The 14,666-nt window shown below is 38.1% G+C and overlaps 1 protein-coding gene across 1 annotated transcript in view; it reads left to right on the top strand.

The window, feature by feature from the left end:
- The window catches only part of LOC104953848 (SPARC (osteonectin), cwcv and kazal like domains proteoglycan 2), a 41,148-nt gene that overhangs the window by 14,753 nt on the left and 11,729 nt on the right, over positions 1 to 14,666 (top strand). The window contains exons 2-4 of the mRNA XM_010780875.1: positions 1,551 to 1,559; positions 2,991 to 3,036; positions 11,471 to 11,585. Coding sequence (XP_010779177.1) covers positions 1,551 to 1,559; positions 2,991 to 3,036; positions 11,471 to 11,585 — 170 coding nt within the window. The remainder of the gene's footprint in view (positions 1 to 1,550; positions 1,560 to 2,990; positions 3,037 to 11,470; positions 11,586 to 14,666) is intronic.

The following is a 14,666-nucleotide window of genomic DNA, read 5'->3' on the forward strand; positions in this document are numbered from 1 at the left end:
CCCCACCTTCCTCCCTCTGTGGCAGCAGGCGGGATGGGATTCAGAGGGACAGCATTAGCTCCCAACCTTGGTGAAGGACTAAATGCAGCCTCAGCCTGGTGTCCTTGCCGTCACACTGCTGCTGGGAGAAGATAAGCACTCCAGCCCTTAGGACACGCTGTAGGACTCCCACTGGCCCCCTGCAGCAATGCGAGCTGGGTAATTGCAGAAGCACTCCGCGAATAATTAATTAAGCAATCGTTATATCTGACACGTGACATGCTACAGTCGTTTCTTTGATAATGTGGGTGGTACTTTTGCGGGATTTTATGATACAAACATGCAGATTCTCAAGCTGATGGGAGACCAAAGCAATTATTTTCTCTCTCTTCACACTGCGGTCTCACTCTGAAGTTCAGCGTTACAGCTATAACCTTTAAAATGCTGTGTGAACACACCGATCTGAAATAAAAGACGAAGTAATTTGATCCGGCAGTGGAAGTGTTTACACTTCATATCACATTTAAAGTGTATTCTTCTTTTCTTCTCCAGCAGACTTTAAAGATAAAAAACATGGATATTGCCTCTCGTATATGTAACCCTAACCCTGGACACTTTCACTGCTAAAGAAAAAATACTTAACTCTAAGAAACAGTCTCGGAGGTGAAATCTGGAGTCTTGGTGATGAATTCTTGCTCCGGCCTTTGAAATCCTTCCTCTGGCTTTTTGGCTTGTCCTTCTGCGGCCTGTAAATTGTTCATAGTGATATATTAAGTAGACAGGTATGGCTGTGTGTGTGAGTATAAGAATTAGGTTTATTTACTGGGTTGAGTTGCTGGAATAAACCATGCAGTGCTATATTTCTCTCAAACACACAGGGGCAGTGAATGATGAAACACACAGGCAGAGGCTGCCGTGGGTATTGATGTGTAATGCCCTTGGACCGGAGCCAAGACGCTGAAATGGAATGAAAGGAAAGCAGTCACTCCCCTGTTAACTCAAGGTTATACTTTACAGGAGCTATATCTATCCGTGTTGTCAACGGTACGCTTAGTTAATGCGCTCTGTGTGTCCACTGCGACCATAAAAAACATCTAAATCACATCTGTCCGGTGACTTTGAAGATTCCCAACACTTAGCCTGTATTCTTTTCAAGGCTGATGCGCTATGTCATGGCTTATACACAACTTCTGAGCTGGCAGGAGGCTGGCATTTGGCTCTTGCTTGTAAACACTGCCACAGAATGAGCCCTTTAGTGATCGGGACGACTGCCAGCTCATGGAAGTGGCAGCGGATCATCCTCGCTTAATAGGCGCTCATAATCCTGTGAATGTCTTATGTTGTCCCCCGAGAGGAGCGAGACTAAGGCGTGTATTTGCAATCAGAATGCATTAAGACCTGAAAGTTTAACTGCCGCCATTACTGTAATAACCCAACCCACTGTTTGCATGCTGAATGGCAGCAAAATGAAAAGTATTTAGTTTTTTACCACTAACAATGTCTGTCTCTTGCTTTCTCTCCTACTGCTGCTCCTCCCTGCTGCTCCTCCCTGCTGCTCCTCACTGCCACAGGAAGTCGAGGTAAGTGTCTTTTTCAAATGTGTACGTTGGTACGCTGTCTTTGTTTTGATGTCTGTTTTTGGCTGATCTGAACTTCTGGCTGAACCGGTGTAAGTAACATGAGTGTACATGTTATATAACGTCAGTGTGTATACATTTGACTTGGAACACAACTAGTCCTTACACACTCAATGAGTATATAATATCCTGCTTTATATTTAGTTTACTGTCAATTTGTATTGAACTTGTATATTTTCTACTTTTTAATGCTATTTTATTTCCATTTGAGATGTTTCCATTTTGAATTGTTTATTTCTAGTCTTTTGATTTCTCTAATGTACAATGTAATGTCTTTTTTTGCTGCTGCAGAGCAAACATTTCATAAATTGGGATCGATAAAATACATCTTATCTTATAACTAAAAAGTGAAAACCATTATAACATAGGGACAAAAGACATCAATTGGAAGGTGAAGACCTCCGCAAAGCTGTTTCTGTAGGTCTAAAATACTGCAGGAATCTAATTGATCAACATATTCCATCCACATGTATAGCCAAATGCAACATTCTGCTTCTTAAAAAAGTGGTACGGTCCATATATTAAAATATGTAACGGACACAATCCCTTTAACTCCTCACCCTGTGCGCAGTATTTAACAGGCCTTCGGCTACACTTGTTCAGCTCGACTTGAGAGCTCAGTCCCGGCCGGTGTCCCCTGAGCAGAATAACACAGAGTTAAACTGAACAGACCTGATCCTCGGGGTCCTCTCTGGGCCTCGTGCCGAGCAGTAACTGCTTTATAGTTGATCCTCTCCGTCCTCACACTGAGAAATGGGTCAGAATGGATACAGCAGGGGGACGCTGTCTTTTTATTATCGTTTCAGCGCAACACCGCCAGGGACTCGATCTAAAAAGCAGAGTTAGTTAGCAAATATTCCCTCTGCAACAGCGCTGCAGCTAAGATAGTCCGAGCCTTGTTATGAGATATATTTATGCTCTCAGTCTTGCCTTTTGCAGTTTTCTAAATGTTACTACAGCTACAACATCAACCTCATTTATGGAAATATCCTGACTAACTTTAAAGCTCGAGATCGATACCAATCTCATAGCATAGCATAGCAGCTGCTAAGCTTAGCATAAAGACTATAAACAGGTGAAAACAGAATATGTTGTGAAAAGAAATGCTCACAGAAATTGACTACATTTAACTTAACCTTGAGTTTAAATGATTAGTATGTTAATTATCTTTTTAAAACCCATCTGTTCAAAATAAGAGCTGAATATATTTGCTAAAATCATACTCACATTTAAACTGTAGTTCATGGCATGCAGAGAAGTTTCTGTTATCTTCCTTCATTATGAATTCTCTTCTGAATTCTCATTAAAGGGCCCCATTGTGTTGCCCAAAAGGAATTATAAAATCCATTAATGCAAATATATTTTTCTATCCAGGATGATTACATCAAAAACATGGAGGAGAACACGGGCTCTGATGAAAGTAAGTGATTTTATCTGATTGGAAAATATTTTATCTGAGGACGATGGCTGTGTGTTGTATTTTCCACCTACATCAGAGTGTATGCTGCTGTAATATATGCAAATACTTTGTAAAGACTTTTAATATTTAAATAGCTTTACTTAAATGGACAGCTCTACAGCAAAGGTAAAAAAACTGCTGTATTTCAGATTATACCGGCATAATCATTGCTAAGTGCTGTTCGCCTTTATACATCTGCTGTAGACAATGAAACAGTGCGGCGCACATCATCCAAGTGCCGGCTTTTCTTAATTGCAGCAGCAGTCTGAGTTCATCCTGTGTGCGGTGAGCGAGGGTCTTGAGTGTCACAGGTTCTGGAGGGTGAGAACACAGTTGTGATTCAGGTCTGAGCCTTCCGTCGGATCCATTAGTTTGAAAAGCCTGCTATAATTGCCTTTGTTGCTGAGGGCTCAACTCCAAACTCCCACCAGGCTCCATTTACCTCCATGGGGTCTGTTTCTAGTTGGAGAAAAAAGATGTGGCTGTTAGAAAATCAGCTGTGGAGGAGGAATGGAGGCTATGTGAAAATGGTGATCAAAGTCACATTTTCTTTTTTTTATTCAACTGATATAAAAGGTGAAAGAACTGAAAAGGTGCAAACGTTTTATATCCTAAATGTTTTCAAAATAAATCAAAGCATAGAGCCCAGCTATTGAAGCTTTTAACAGCGTGTCTTTTCACGGGACAATGTCGGATGCTGGTTTTAGGAAGTGTAGAGTTTGCCAGAAAACTGCTGATGTTGTGAAACCTGACTGCTGCTGTGTCACAGACTAAAGTTTAGGCCCAGCTGTGATTATATACTAATAAAGGACTGGCTTATCTAAAGCTAGTTGAGTAGCACTTGAAATGTTTTGGCTCTATGAAACCTGATGTACTTATATGATTCTGTTTTCTTCAAGTTTGTATCTTCTTGGTGGAATGCACTTATTGTAAGTCGCTTTGGATAAAAGCGTCAGCTAAATGCAATGTAATGTTTGAACACAGTCACTGTGAAAAGACTAACTGCCTAACTGCCACTAGAGGATATTGAGGTAACTTGTTTTTTTTAATTTAAAGTGGCCAATCTGGTTTATATAATTACACAATTTTGCAATTCCCCTCAGCTCATTGTTTCGCTGTGCGGCTCTCTGTCGTGAATCATTCTCATCAATGCTGTTTCAGGAGAAAAGGGCCTGTCATTTTGCCACCTGTCCAGCAACAAAAGGTAGTCAAAGTACAGTCAAAGCATTCAGCAGCTAAAGAGGCAGATATTTAGGTTGTGTTAGGCAAAACAAAAGCAGAGTGTTGGCGCGTAATTAAGCAATTTGTTGTGCTTGTATGTATGTATGTATTTATTAGGGCTGTACCCCAATATCCGAATATTCGTTCGTTGGAGTACTATTCGGGTTTCAATTTCGTTATTCGGATATTCGTTTTTATTTTATTTTTAATTTTTTAATTTATTGAAATCTTCAATATCAACGTAAGAGCATGTGCCTCTTCGGTGGGTGCTAACACTTAAGCATAAACGTTATTATTTACTTTCTCCGTCTTTATACGTAGATATTACTTTTTCTCCATTAATCTTCGTCACTTCCTGTCAACTGCGCTAACTCTCCTTCAAAATAAAAGCATGTCCATACAAAATAGAAAGCCAAGCCAAATTACACATATACAACTGCAAAGAAAAGTAACCACACAATGCAATATCCTTTTCAATTTCAAAGAACACAAATTGGGTTGTTTACATTAACAAATAACTATAAAACAACAATACTGTAGAATAACAAAAAGAATGCCGTGAATAAACCGAAATACAAGTGTCGAAGCGGTTCGCTGCTGATCACTACGCACCCCCCCCGGGGAACGAATATTCGCTGCTGATTACTACCGAATATCCGGAGCCCGAAAAATGGTATTCGGGACAGCCCTAGATGTGTACAAATGTATTTCATTATCTGGCACCTGTTAGTTTAAATTTAAATAATAATAATAATATCATAAACCAAATTTCTAACTCCAATTTCTTGTATGCAAAAATACTATATTAAAAGGACACATATTCCAAATGTTGTAAGCATAATGACTTATTATCATACTTGCGAATAGCCTAAACATATTTAAAATACACATGTCTAAAAACAGTTTGCAGTTAAGCTGAACCTTTCCACATTAAACCTAACATGCAGCTGTGCAACTGAACTGTGAATTGTCTTATGCTAACACTTATGAGGTAATGAAGTATGAATCATTTCAAAGCTCTTGGTATAAATATAAGATTCATACATGTTATTCACACATGTTTTAGCCAATGGAGTGAGCCCTTAGGGGTTAGCAGTGTGTTCCTGCTGCAAGGTGAGGTCGGCTTCAGCACCCACACACCCTCACTTAAAAGACTTTGAAGACTCGTCCCACAGGAGAAAGATGTAAGAAGACACTCCAGACGTTATCCCACTCATCTGTTCGTACAACAGGGGGAATAGCTAATGTAGTCTCAAGGAAACGCCTCGCCTGCTGTAGTGTGGGCGATGCTCATTTGAATACCATTGATTTCATCCCTGTCCTAAATCCCACTGGGGCTAATTCTGCAGAGTTAATTGATCATGGTCCTCTTTATTGTAAATGTAACCCGACAGAATAAAACTCCAACCATCTGTACCTGTAGGCTAACAAAGTACCAAAGACCCAATGGGAGACTTCAAACACCTCCAGTGCTTTTATAAGTGAGACGTCAGCTCGGCTTCAACAACAATAGGCCGCTCTAAGTGTCTTGACATCATATTTTAGCCGATAAATTAAACTTCTCTTATGCCTGGAACCAATTTATGACTGTGATTATGCTTCCACTCGTGCAACAACACGAAGAAATGATTCATAAACATTGTGTTATAAAAAGAATAGGAGGTGTTGCATCCTATTTAATTACAAGTAAATACTTTCATAGCTCCATTGGAGTGGAATAAAAGCTGCTTTAACACAGCGGCCACCAATTAAAATGGAAGGGTATAAAAGACTCTGCTAAGATGACAGTAATTGCAAATCCAGTTGAAACTAATTTACTTAAAGCTTGTCTCTCGCATGCTTTTAATGTTCATCAGAGCTAAATCCTTTCAGATTCAGACGGGTGCGACTATTCCTTGGCAAGTCTTTTGCGGATTTTCTTTTCTTTTGTTTTAGTCCAGAACCACTGAAGTACTTTATTAAATGCACACTCTGACCGTTTGAATGTCAAATAAATTACTGAAGGCTTTAATGGAGGACCCTGTCTAACTGGAAGCATAATGTGCTTAATATTATGTGTTAGATGGCAGCATAAGAAAATAATAATACAAAGAGATAGGACACAGGCTTATTCTATTCCCATTTACTTTGCTGACATGATTCCAGGTGGATTTAAAACCCACTGTGGCCCTTACACTTCCCAAATTGCAAATGCAGCATGATGTAAACAGCCAGCGACAGAGAAGGCGAGGTGAAAAACGCACTCAATCTTCAATGCAAATAAAATCTGGTGTTTAGATTTCAACTCCATATGTAGGAGTTGTATAAGAATACCGTGTGAGGGACGTGTTTGGTCTTAAGCGGTTGCCTGGAGGCAGACTTGATGAAATGACTAAACATAAGAACAATGAGAGAGGTGCGCTGAAATTACACTGAAAACACAGAGCGGTGTTTCTATGGGAACTTACAGTAAAGCAATTAAAACATTTATTTGAAAGTGAGTATTTGGGATGTAGGTGCACATCCAACCACCCCTAACACGTCGCTCATTATGGAGGTCTCTTTATTCTGACTAACTCTCAAAAATTGTGAAGAATAGAAGCACACTAATTTGGTTTCCTAGACAACTTAGAAGGAAAGGAAGCTCATTTTCAACCAATTGCTTTGTTACTGACATTTCAACCCACCATTATATGTACCGTGTATATATAAACATAACACCCACATCATTTTCTAAGACCTATCCTACAATATATTGACTTTTCACCTTATTATAAATCCATTATATCTGTATATCATCATTAGGCAAGGCAAGTGTATTTGCACTTTTCAACACAAGGCAGTTGAAAGTACTTTACAAAAATGAAAGGCATTAAGAGCATAAAACACATTAGAAACATTAAAAAGCAAAGATAAGAAAACATGAATAACACAGGTACATGAATAAAAGTTACGGGGCAGTAGATGTGAATAGTTCAATTAAAAGTAGCGGCCAAAAGAAATTCTTCAGCCTGGATTTAAAAGTAGTAAGAGTTGCAGCGGACCTGCAGGTTTCTGGTAGTTTGCTCCAGATATTTCACAATATCCCTCGCCTAATTCTCACATTCCTCTACCCCTAGTCTTCCCGTGATATTATAGTTCTTTTGACAGTTTTCTAACCTTTTTATATTCCTTTCATCCATTTTGCATCCCCAGACAACAAATATTCCCATGTTGTACTGTTACCTGAACCCATCTTTGACCTTTAAACCACTTTTCTTTTCAATCTCAAGATTCAAGATTCTTTATTTGTCATACGAACATAGCTACAGAGTAGTTATGTCGATGAAAATCTTAGGTCACAGGCTTCTCCAACAGTGCAACACAAGAATATAGAAAAACAGAAAAATATAGTGCAAGTAAATATTAAAAAGTAAATGCAAAAAGAAAAATGGTTTAAAAAAAAGTGAAGTAGTGAAATAAGAGTCTATATGCAAGCTATTGGAATGATATATTAGATAAATAGATACATAATTACTAAGTAGCAGATGAATGTTATTCCCAGAATTAGGATATTTAAACCTGTTTTAAGACTTCCCTCATGAATCTTTGGTCTTTAAACCACTTTTCTAACCACTAAAGTCTTGTTGGCATGGCATTTTTTTATACAAAGCACATTACCGCTTGGATATATGTGCAATTGAAGCCAAATTAAGATGTACACATATCAACAATCTGATGATATTTCCCCTACAGGTAATTATTAAACCTGCTATAAAATAATCTGAAATGATAATATTCCCAGAGGGTATACAGTATATTCCCTATAAATCAAGGCTGCTGTTAGCCAATGAGCATGTTGATATAGTATATTTAAATTCAACCTCATGCATGATAATACTCAACATGAATTCGATATGCATGTTTTGTCTCCCTGAACGAGTATATTCTGTTCAGATTCAGATCTGCATGTTCTTTTATCAAACACATACAGAGGATTGTGGAGCGTTAGTACCTGTGCCTCCCCCCTGCGTGCTTTCGAGCCTCATTTGATTCTTCTTCATTTATTCAGACTGTGTTTGCTCTGCATGGGTCGCTGCACAGTCTGCAGTTGTGGTTTCTATCAACTGCGCCATAGAAAATACAACCAAAAGGCACACAAGAAGGTGATAACAGTTAAAAGTATATTACACCACTAAAAGAAATCCATACATTTTGGTTCCCTGCCCCCCATAAAGGTTTATGAACCGTGACTGGAGCTGTTGTTAACTAAATGAAATGTTAAACCTTATTCTCTGAAATAAGCCACCAGAAATATATCCTCTCTGGAAGATACACCAGAAGAAAGCCTGAGGGAAACCTGATGGGTTTCATTGAAGAGAACTGATGTGAGTCTGTGCTCTCTTTATTGAAAGGAAATGATAAAAATGAGAAATGCAGTGACAGTTTAAGGTGATTTGGGGTTTTGTGAAATGTCTGAAATCAAAAGAGAAATAGCAGTGGCACAGTCTGGATAATGTTACACATTCTGAGGTATCATGACAGAGCAGAAGGCCTGTTTGAACAGATGAAGTGAATAAAAGTCAAAATGAAAATATTTGAGAGGAAATGACATTCAGCGGTATGTCTTTAGTCTTCTCTTTTTACCCACAGTGAGGGAAATTTGAGGATCTGTTTCGCAATTAAATTATGATAGACAGCATAAAAATACCAGTGATATCTCACAGGTATTGATTTGTCCTTTTATATAGCAATTTACTGGTTGTCGCCTTGAATATAGGCCAAGCTTTTTTGGAGCTGATACCTGTAGATATACACTAGGGCTGCTCGATTATGGCAAAAATCATAATCTCGATTATTTGGGTCAATAATTGATATCACGATTATTAAAAACGATTATCCCACGTTAGCTTTCGACCAACACATTCACATCTTACTTGCGGAGAATTTGTTTTGAACAGTATGTTTTTAACAGTTGATTACCCTGAACTTTAAGTATAACTCAACTGAAAAACCAATAAAAATAAAAATGAATAATAATATTTCAATTACGTTGTTTATGTAATCGTTGCAAGCCATAATCGTAATTGCGATTAAAATATGATTAATTGAGCAGCCCTAATATACATACAATACACATTTATAATCATGTGATAAAAGGCCATATTAATATATACATCAATATATACATTAGCAGAACTTAAACAGACACTTGTGAAGATATTGAAACCCCAATGTTGAAAAGTTACTTCGGCAAAAATAATGCAACATGCTTTTTCTACATCTTTCATCAGTGATGGAACTTTGGGGTGTTTTCTTTTTTTTTAATCTGTTAACTGCTACACAGTTTTAGTTCCTCCCCTCCACTGCCATGAACAACCAGGACCATTTTGGCACAACTGTAATTGATATACTATATGTTTCCTTCTACTGTAATGTATTGTTGAACAGTCTAAATTGTCTAGAAAATTTTATATTGAGGATTATTGTGGTTCATGTCCTTTATACTGTAGATCTATACTGTACATATACTTGTTGCTGTTTATTGTTTCTATTGTTATTTTAGTTCATTTTATTTAATTATGTTTATACTTTCTCCCACCTTTAAAGATTTCAAGATTTAAATTCCTGTACACTGCTGTTGCAACAAAAATAATTTCCCAATTTGGGATAAGTAAAGTATCTATCTCCCTATCAAAAATGCTTATTGCAACAAAGGCTAGCAGATAACAAGCTAGGTAGCTCAGAAGTGGTGCCAACATTCAATTCTTTATGAACTCCTGCGGTTGAGACTTACACCTGATCTTATAGAAGAACTATTCTGAGCCCCCTACCTGTATTTCTGGTCTTCCTCAGAGTTATCATCCACCGTATTTTCCTGCTGGAGCATCAAAGTATCACCTAGTCCCTGGATTTGCAGGAATCTGGCTGGCAGCCACCTGGTCTGTTGACCGTGTTGACTACAAAGCAGCTGCTCATAGCTGACTCAGGATTTCACAGCTTACATTTCTCTCTCCATCTGCCACTCAATCTCCAGTTTATCTGAGCTTGTGGGTCTTTCCGAGGCCTCTCAAGTGGCTTGGGACTGAGCGACATCTAGTTTGAAATGTCATTGACCAGAGGTTGATGAAGGCGGAAGACACGTTGCTATTTCCATCTCGGTCTGTCATTGGGAAAAAGGTTGCCATTGAAGAGTTCAGCTCTCCAAATAGGGAGAGAGAGAAGAGGTTAGGAAGAAATGGAGACGAAGATGAAGTGTTTGTGTGAGGGAGAGAAAAAGCAAGATGGGGAGAGACAGTGACGAGTTGACAAGGGGGAAGTGAGATGTGACAAGCAGAGAGAAAGAGATGCTCAATCAGGTCTGTCAGGCTCTCTGGAAATCACACACAGCCTTCAGAGACTGCAGGCAGTGCTAGCAACCAACGCTAATGACAGCTAGGCGTCCATGTTTTTGCAGCACTGTTATGACTATAAAGTCAATGGACTCATTTGTGCACACTGCCAGAATATTTTTCATTACACATTTCATGATTCTTAGTTCACATGCTGACAAAAGAGGATGGGAGATCGTTTTTTTTCAAATGTATATGATTATGCAACACATAATATAGCTGCCCCCCTTGCTATCAATCTGTTGAGCGGACAAAAACAGAAACATTGACTTTATTTAAATGTATTATGTCAACCAATTTCAAATAGCTTTATCAGGTTAGTTGAAAGCAATAATACTAAGTTTAACCTAATATTTTTTTATTTAAACTTAATATTAGTGTTATTCAATAGTGTTTTTATTTGTCAGACAGTTTATAGATTGTTTATCTTCACAGTCATCTGTATATCTTTCTTTCTTTCTATTTTGGGATGTTTCTATTTTAGAATTGTTTTATTTCTACTCTTCTAATTTGTTATTATGTGCAATGCCTTGTTTGTTTTATGCTGCTGCAAAAATGTTTTCCCAAATTGGGATTAATAAAGTACATAATTCTTAGCTTATTTTATTGATTTAAACTAACCTAATACAGTTATGTGAAATCTGATGACATCATACATTAAATTAAAGTGTGTGTGTGTGTGCCCTTCCTGTTGGAAGACAAAAGAAAAACAGCTGGAATCTGTATTCTTTTTTCAAGGAGGTGACAAAAATAGCCAATTAAAGCCAAACACTTCAGCTGTGATTGACACTTTTGGTGATATTAGTGTTGTTTTGTGCTTACAGCCGTTGATACCACCAAGGACCCGTGCCAGAATGTGAAGTGCAGCCGCCATAAGGTGTGCGTTGCCCAGGGTTACCAGAGGGCCATGTGTGTGAATCGCAAGAAAATGGAGCAGAGGTAGGTGGAGTCATAAAGTCCGAGGGGAGGCTTGTTTTGTGTGTCGCTGTTGATGAGATTTCTACATGGTTCCGGACGGACATTTCTGTCGTGTCAACAGCTGTGCGTCCGTTAAAAGTCTTTCAGTGTCTGCTTGTGAGGGCTATTGATTAAAGCCAGCAACAGGCCCAGAGAGTGTCATGAGTTAGGAGTGATGCCATTTCAGCTCGCACACTCATGCTGAGCACTGAGTAATTAACCAGAAGGTGGGAAAACTCAACGCAGACGGTTTGGGAAGAAAATCATAGCCATCAACGTTTAATATGATAAGAAATTGAAAACCTAATTTTGAAAAGCAATCTCTCCTGAATACTAACATATTTAGCTTAGTTCAATATATTTAATTTGTGTTACTGAATTTGACGAAGAAAACACACACAACACACATTCATTTGCAATAAAAGAGACAAAACCCAAATTAAATATACCAGTATATGGACTTACTGAAGGCCTTATTAATGTGTTCAAGATAAGATAATTAGATATCATTATCTGCATTTATTTTGGACATGATAATTGGAATTGAACTTCTGATAAACTGCCTGAAAATGTAAACTGACTATTCACACTTAATATACCAAATAGATGTATATATTGTTGATGGTTTTCAAAATTAAATATTTCAGTGATTTTTAAATGTTGTTAAATATTCAGTAGCGATCAAACTTTCTATAGTTGCTAATACCATGAACATCTTTATGGTCATTATTTCTCCTTGTATTGGTTTACATGTAAACACACTACAGTAATGCTCCTATTGGACACATAAGAGAGATATTAGCCTAATGGGTAACATTTAATGCCAAGGGTTCATACCTTATGATTAATTAAGGCTTAACTAATACATGACTCATCACGGTCTTATCTAATGCATGATGTATCATAAACTCCCGCAACTCACTTTTAATTAATAATGAAGCTGCTTCTACTTACTTTAATTACTTAAGAGTACATGGTTCATAAGTTTGTGAACTCATACATTTATGAGTAGGGACGGAATCAAATGAACATGTTTTAGATGTAACCCAGCGAAAGAGGACAACGTTTTCTCAGCTCAGTGCGTGTCAAAACTCTGGTACTCTATCGTAGTTTAAAAGGCACAATTTCTAACATGTCCGCATATAAATGTACTAAAATTACAAAAGACATGTTGTTGAAGTGTGTACTTAAAAGAAATCCCAAATGTTTCCAAACGTTTTCCAACACACAAAAGTCGGAATGTTAATGAAGATAACAGCCTTTTTAATTTCACCTGTAATTATTTTGTATCCCCTTAATGTCAGTGTTGAGGAGGTATGCCAGAAGCCATGATAAATCTGCTTTTAAGAGACATTTTTACAATACACTTTAAAAGTTGTTTGTTTTTAAATATATACTTTAACTGAATGAAAGATTTTAATCATTGGAAGTCTGGATCTTATATTATCAGATGAACAATCTGAGCAAAGGGTTGCTGCAGCCGAACAGCATAGCAGAACGCAGAAAAAATTAGTTTTTGTTATCAGTTTGACTAACAATATCAAAAAAGATTTGTAGAGGAGGTTATCTCTATGTATAATTTGTCTCCTAAAACCTCCTGAACTACTTGATCTTATAAGTTATCAGAGACACAAGCTGAGCAGACTTTAGTCACAACTTGGCCAGCAGCATTGAAAAACAGACTTTATTTGTGAAACTGCTTTGATCAGCGTTTTTACTGTTTTAATGACCTGCTCCACTCTATTGTCACTAAGAAACAGCACATACATGTGAAATGCAATGTGTGCTTGACCCCCTAAATACTTTACTAAACTACCCATGTTGGTAATAGGCCAGCTTTAGAGGAGAGGTAGTCAAAAGTTATCTAGAAAAAACGTTTGGTATTTCAAAAGGTACACCTGGAATCTTCAGCAATTCAAATGCTCTTTCCCTTTTAGTTTTCTGTATTGAAACTCACTGAAAATAATCTATCTATTCCTTCACTTCATTTATTCCACTTTGACTGAGCAAATGAGCAGGGCTGCTGTCTGAAAAGAATTAATGGAGTGAATTATTACTACCTTCAAAGACTATCTGCTGCAACAGGCGTTTATCTTTTCCAATAAAGTGCTTCATTTACAGAGTCCCTCCAGAAATGAGAGACACTTTGTGGAATAATGGGTAATAAATAGGAACGCAACCACACTAAACCACCCCGGCATCATTAAGTAGCGCAGCCTCCGACGTGGTACTGCAGAGCGTAATGCTCACTGAACATCAAGTCAATCACCGTGTGATAAGAAAGCAAGCAAGGGGATTTTACCAAGCAGAGGCAATTCTGGTTTTTATTTACCCAACATGGTAGATACAGTGGGGCGAAAAAGTATTTAGTCAGCCACCAATTGTGCAAGTTCTCCCACTTAAAAAGATGAGAGAGGCCTGTAATTTTCATCCTAGGTATACCTCAACTATGAGAGACAAAATGAGAAAGAAAAAAAAATCCAGAAAATCACATTGACTGATTTCTAAAAGACTTTATTTGCAAATTATGGAAAATAAGTATTTGGTCAATAACAAAAGTTCATCTCAATACTTTGTTATATACCCTTTGTTGGCAATGACAGAGGTCAAACGTTTTATGCAAGTCTTCACAAGGTTTTCACACACTGTTGCTGGTATTTTGGCCCATTCCTCCATGCAGATCTCCTCTAGAGCAGTGATGTTTTGGGGCTGTCGCTGGGCAACACGGACTTTCAACTCCCTCCAAAGATTTTCTATGGGGTTGAGATCTGGAGACTGGCTAGGCCACTCCAGGACCTTGAAATGCTTCTTACGAAGCCACTCCTTCGTTGCCCGGGCGGTGTGTTTGGGATCATTGTCATGCTGAAAGACCCAGCCACGTTTCATCTTCAATGCCCTTGCGCCATATTATGTTCTCACGCACAGCACCACGTTTCATCTTCCAATGCCCTTGCTGATGGAAGGAGGTTGTCAGATCAAAATCCACACACGATCACATTCTACTGCCCACACACATATGACATCGCTCTTTCCTTTACACAGGATCAGTCGTCCCTGGTCCTT

Source organism: Notothenia coriiceps, unplaced genomic scaffold (genome assembly GCF_000735185.1).
Source record: "Notothenia coriiceps isolate Sejong01 unplaced genomic scaffold, NC01 NC01_scaffold00022213, whole genome shotgun sequence".
In the NCBI taxonomy this organism is placed as follows: domain Eukaryota; kingdom Metazoa; phylum Chordata; class Actinopteri; order Perciformes; family Nototheniidae; genus Notothenia; species Notothenia coriiceps.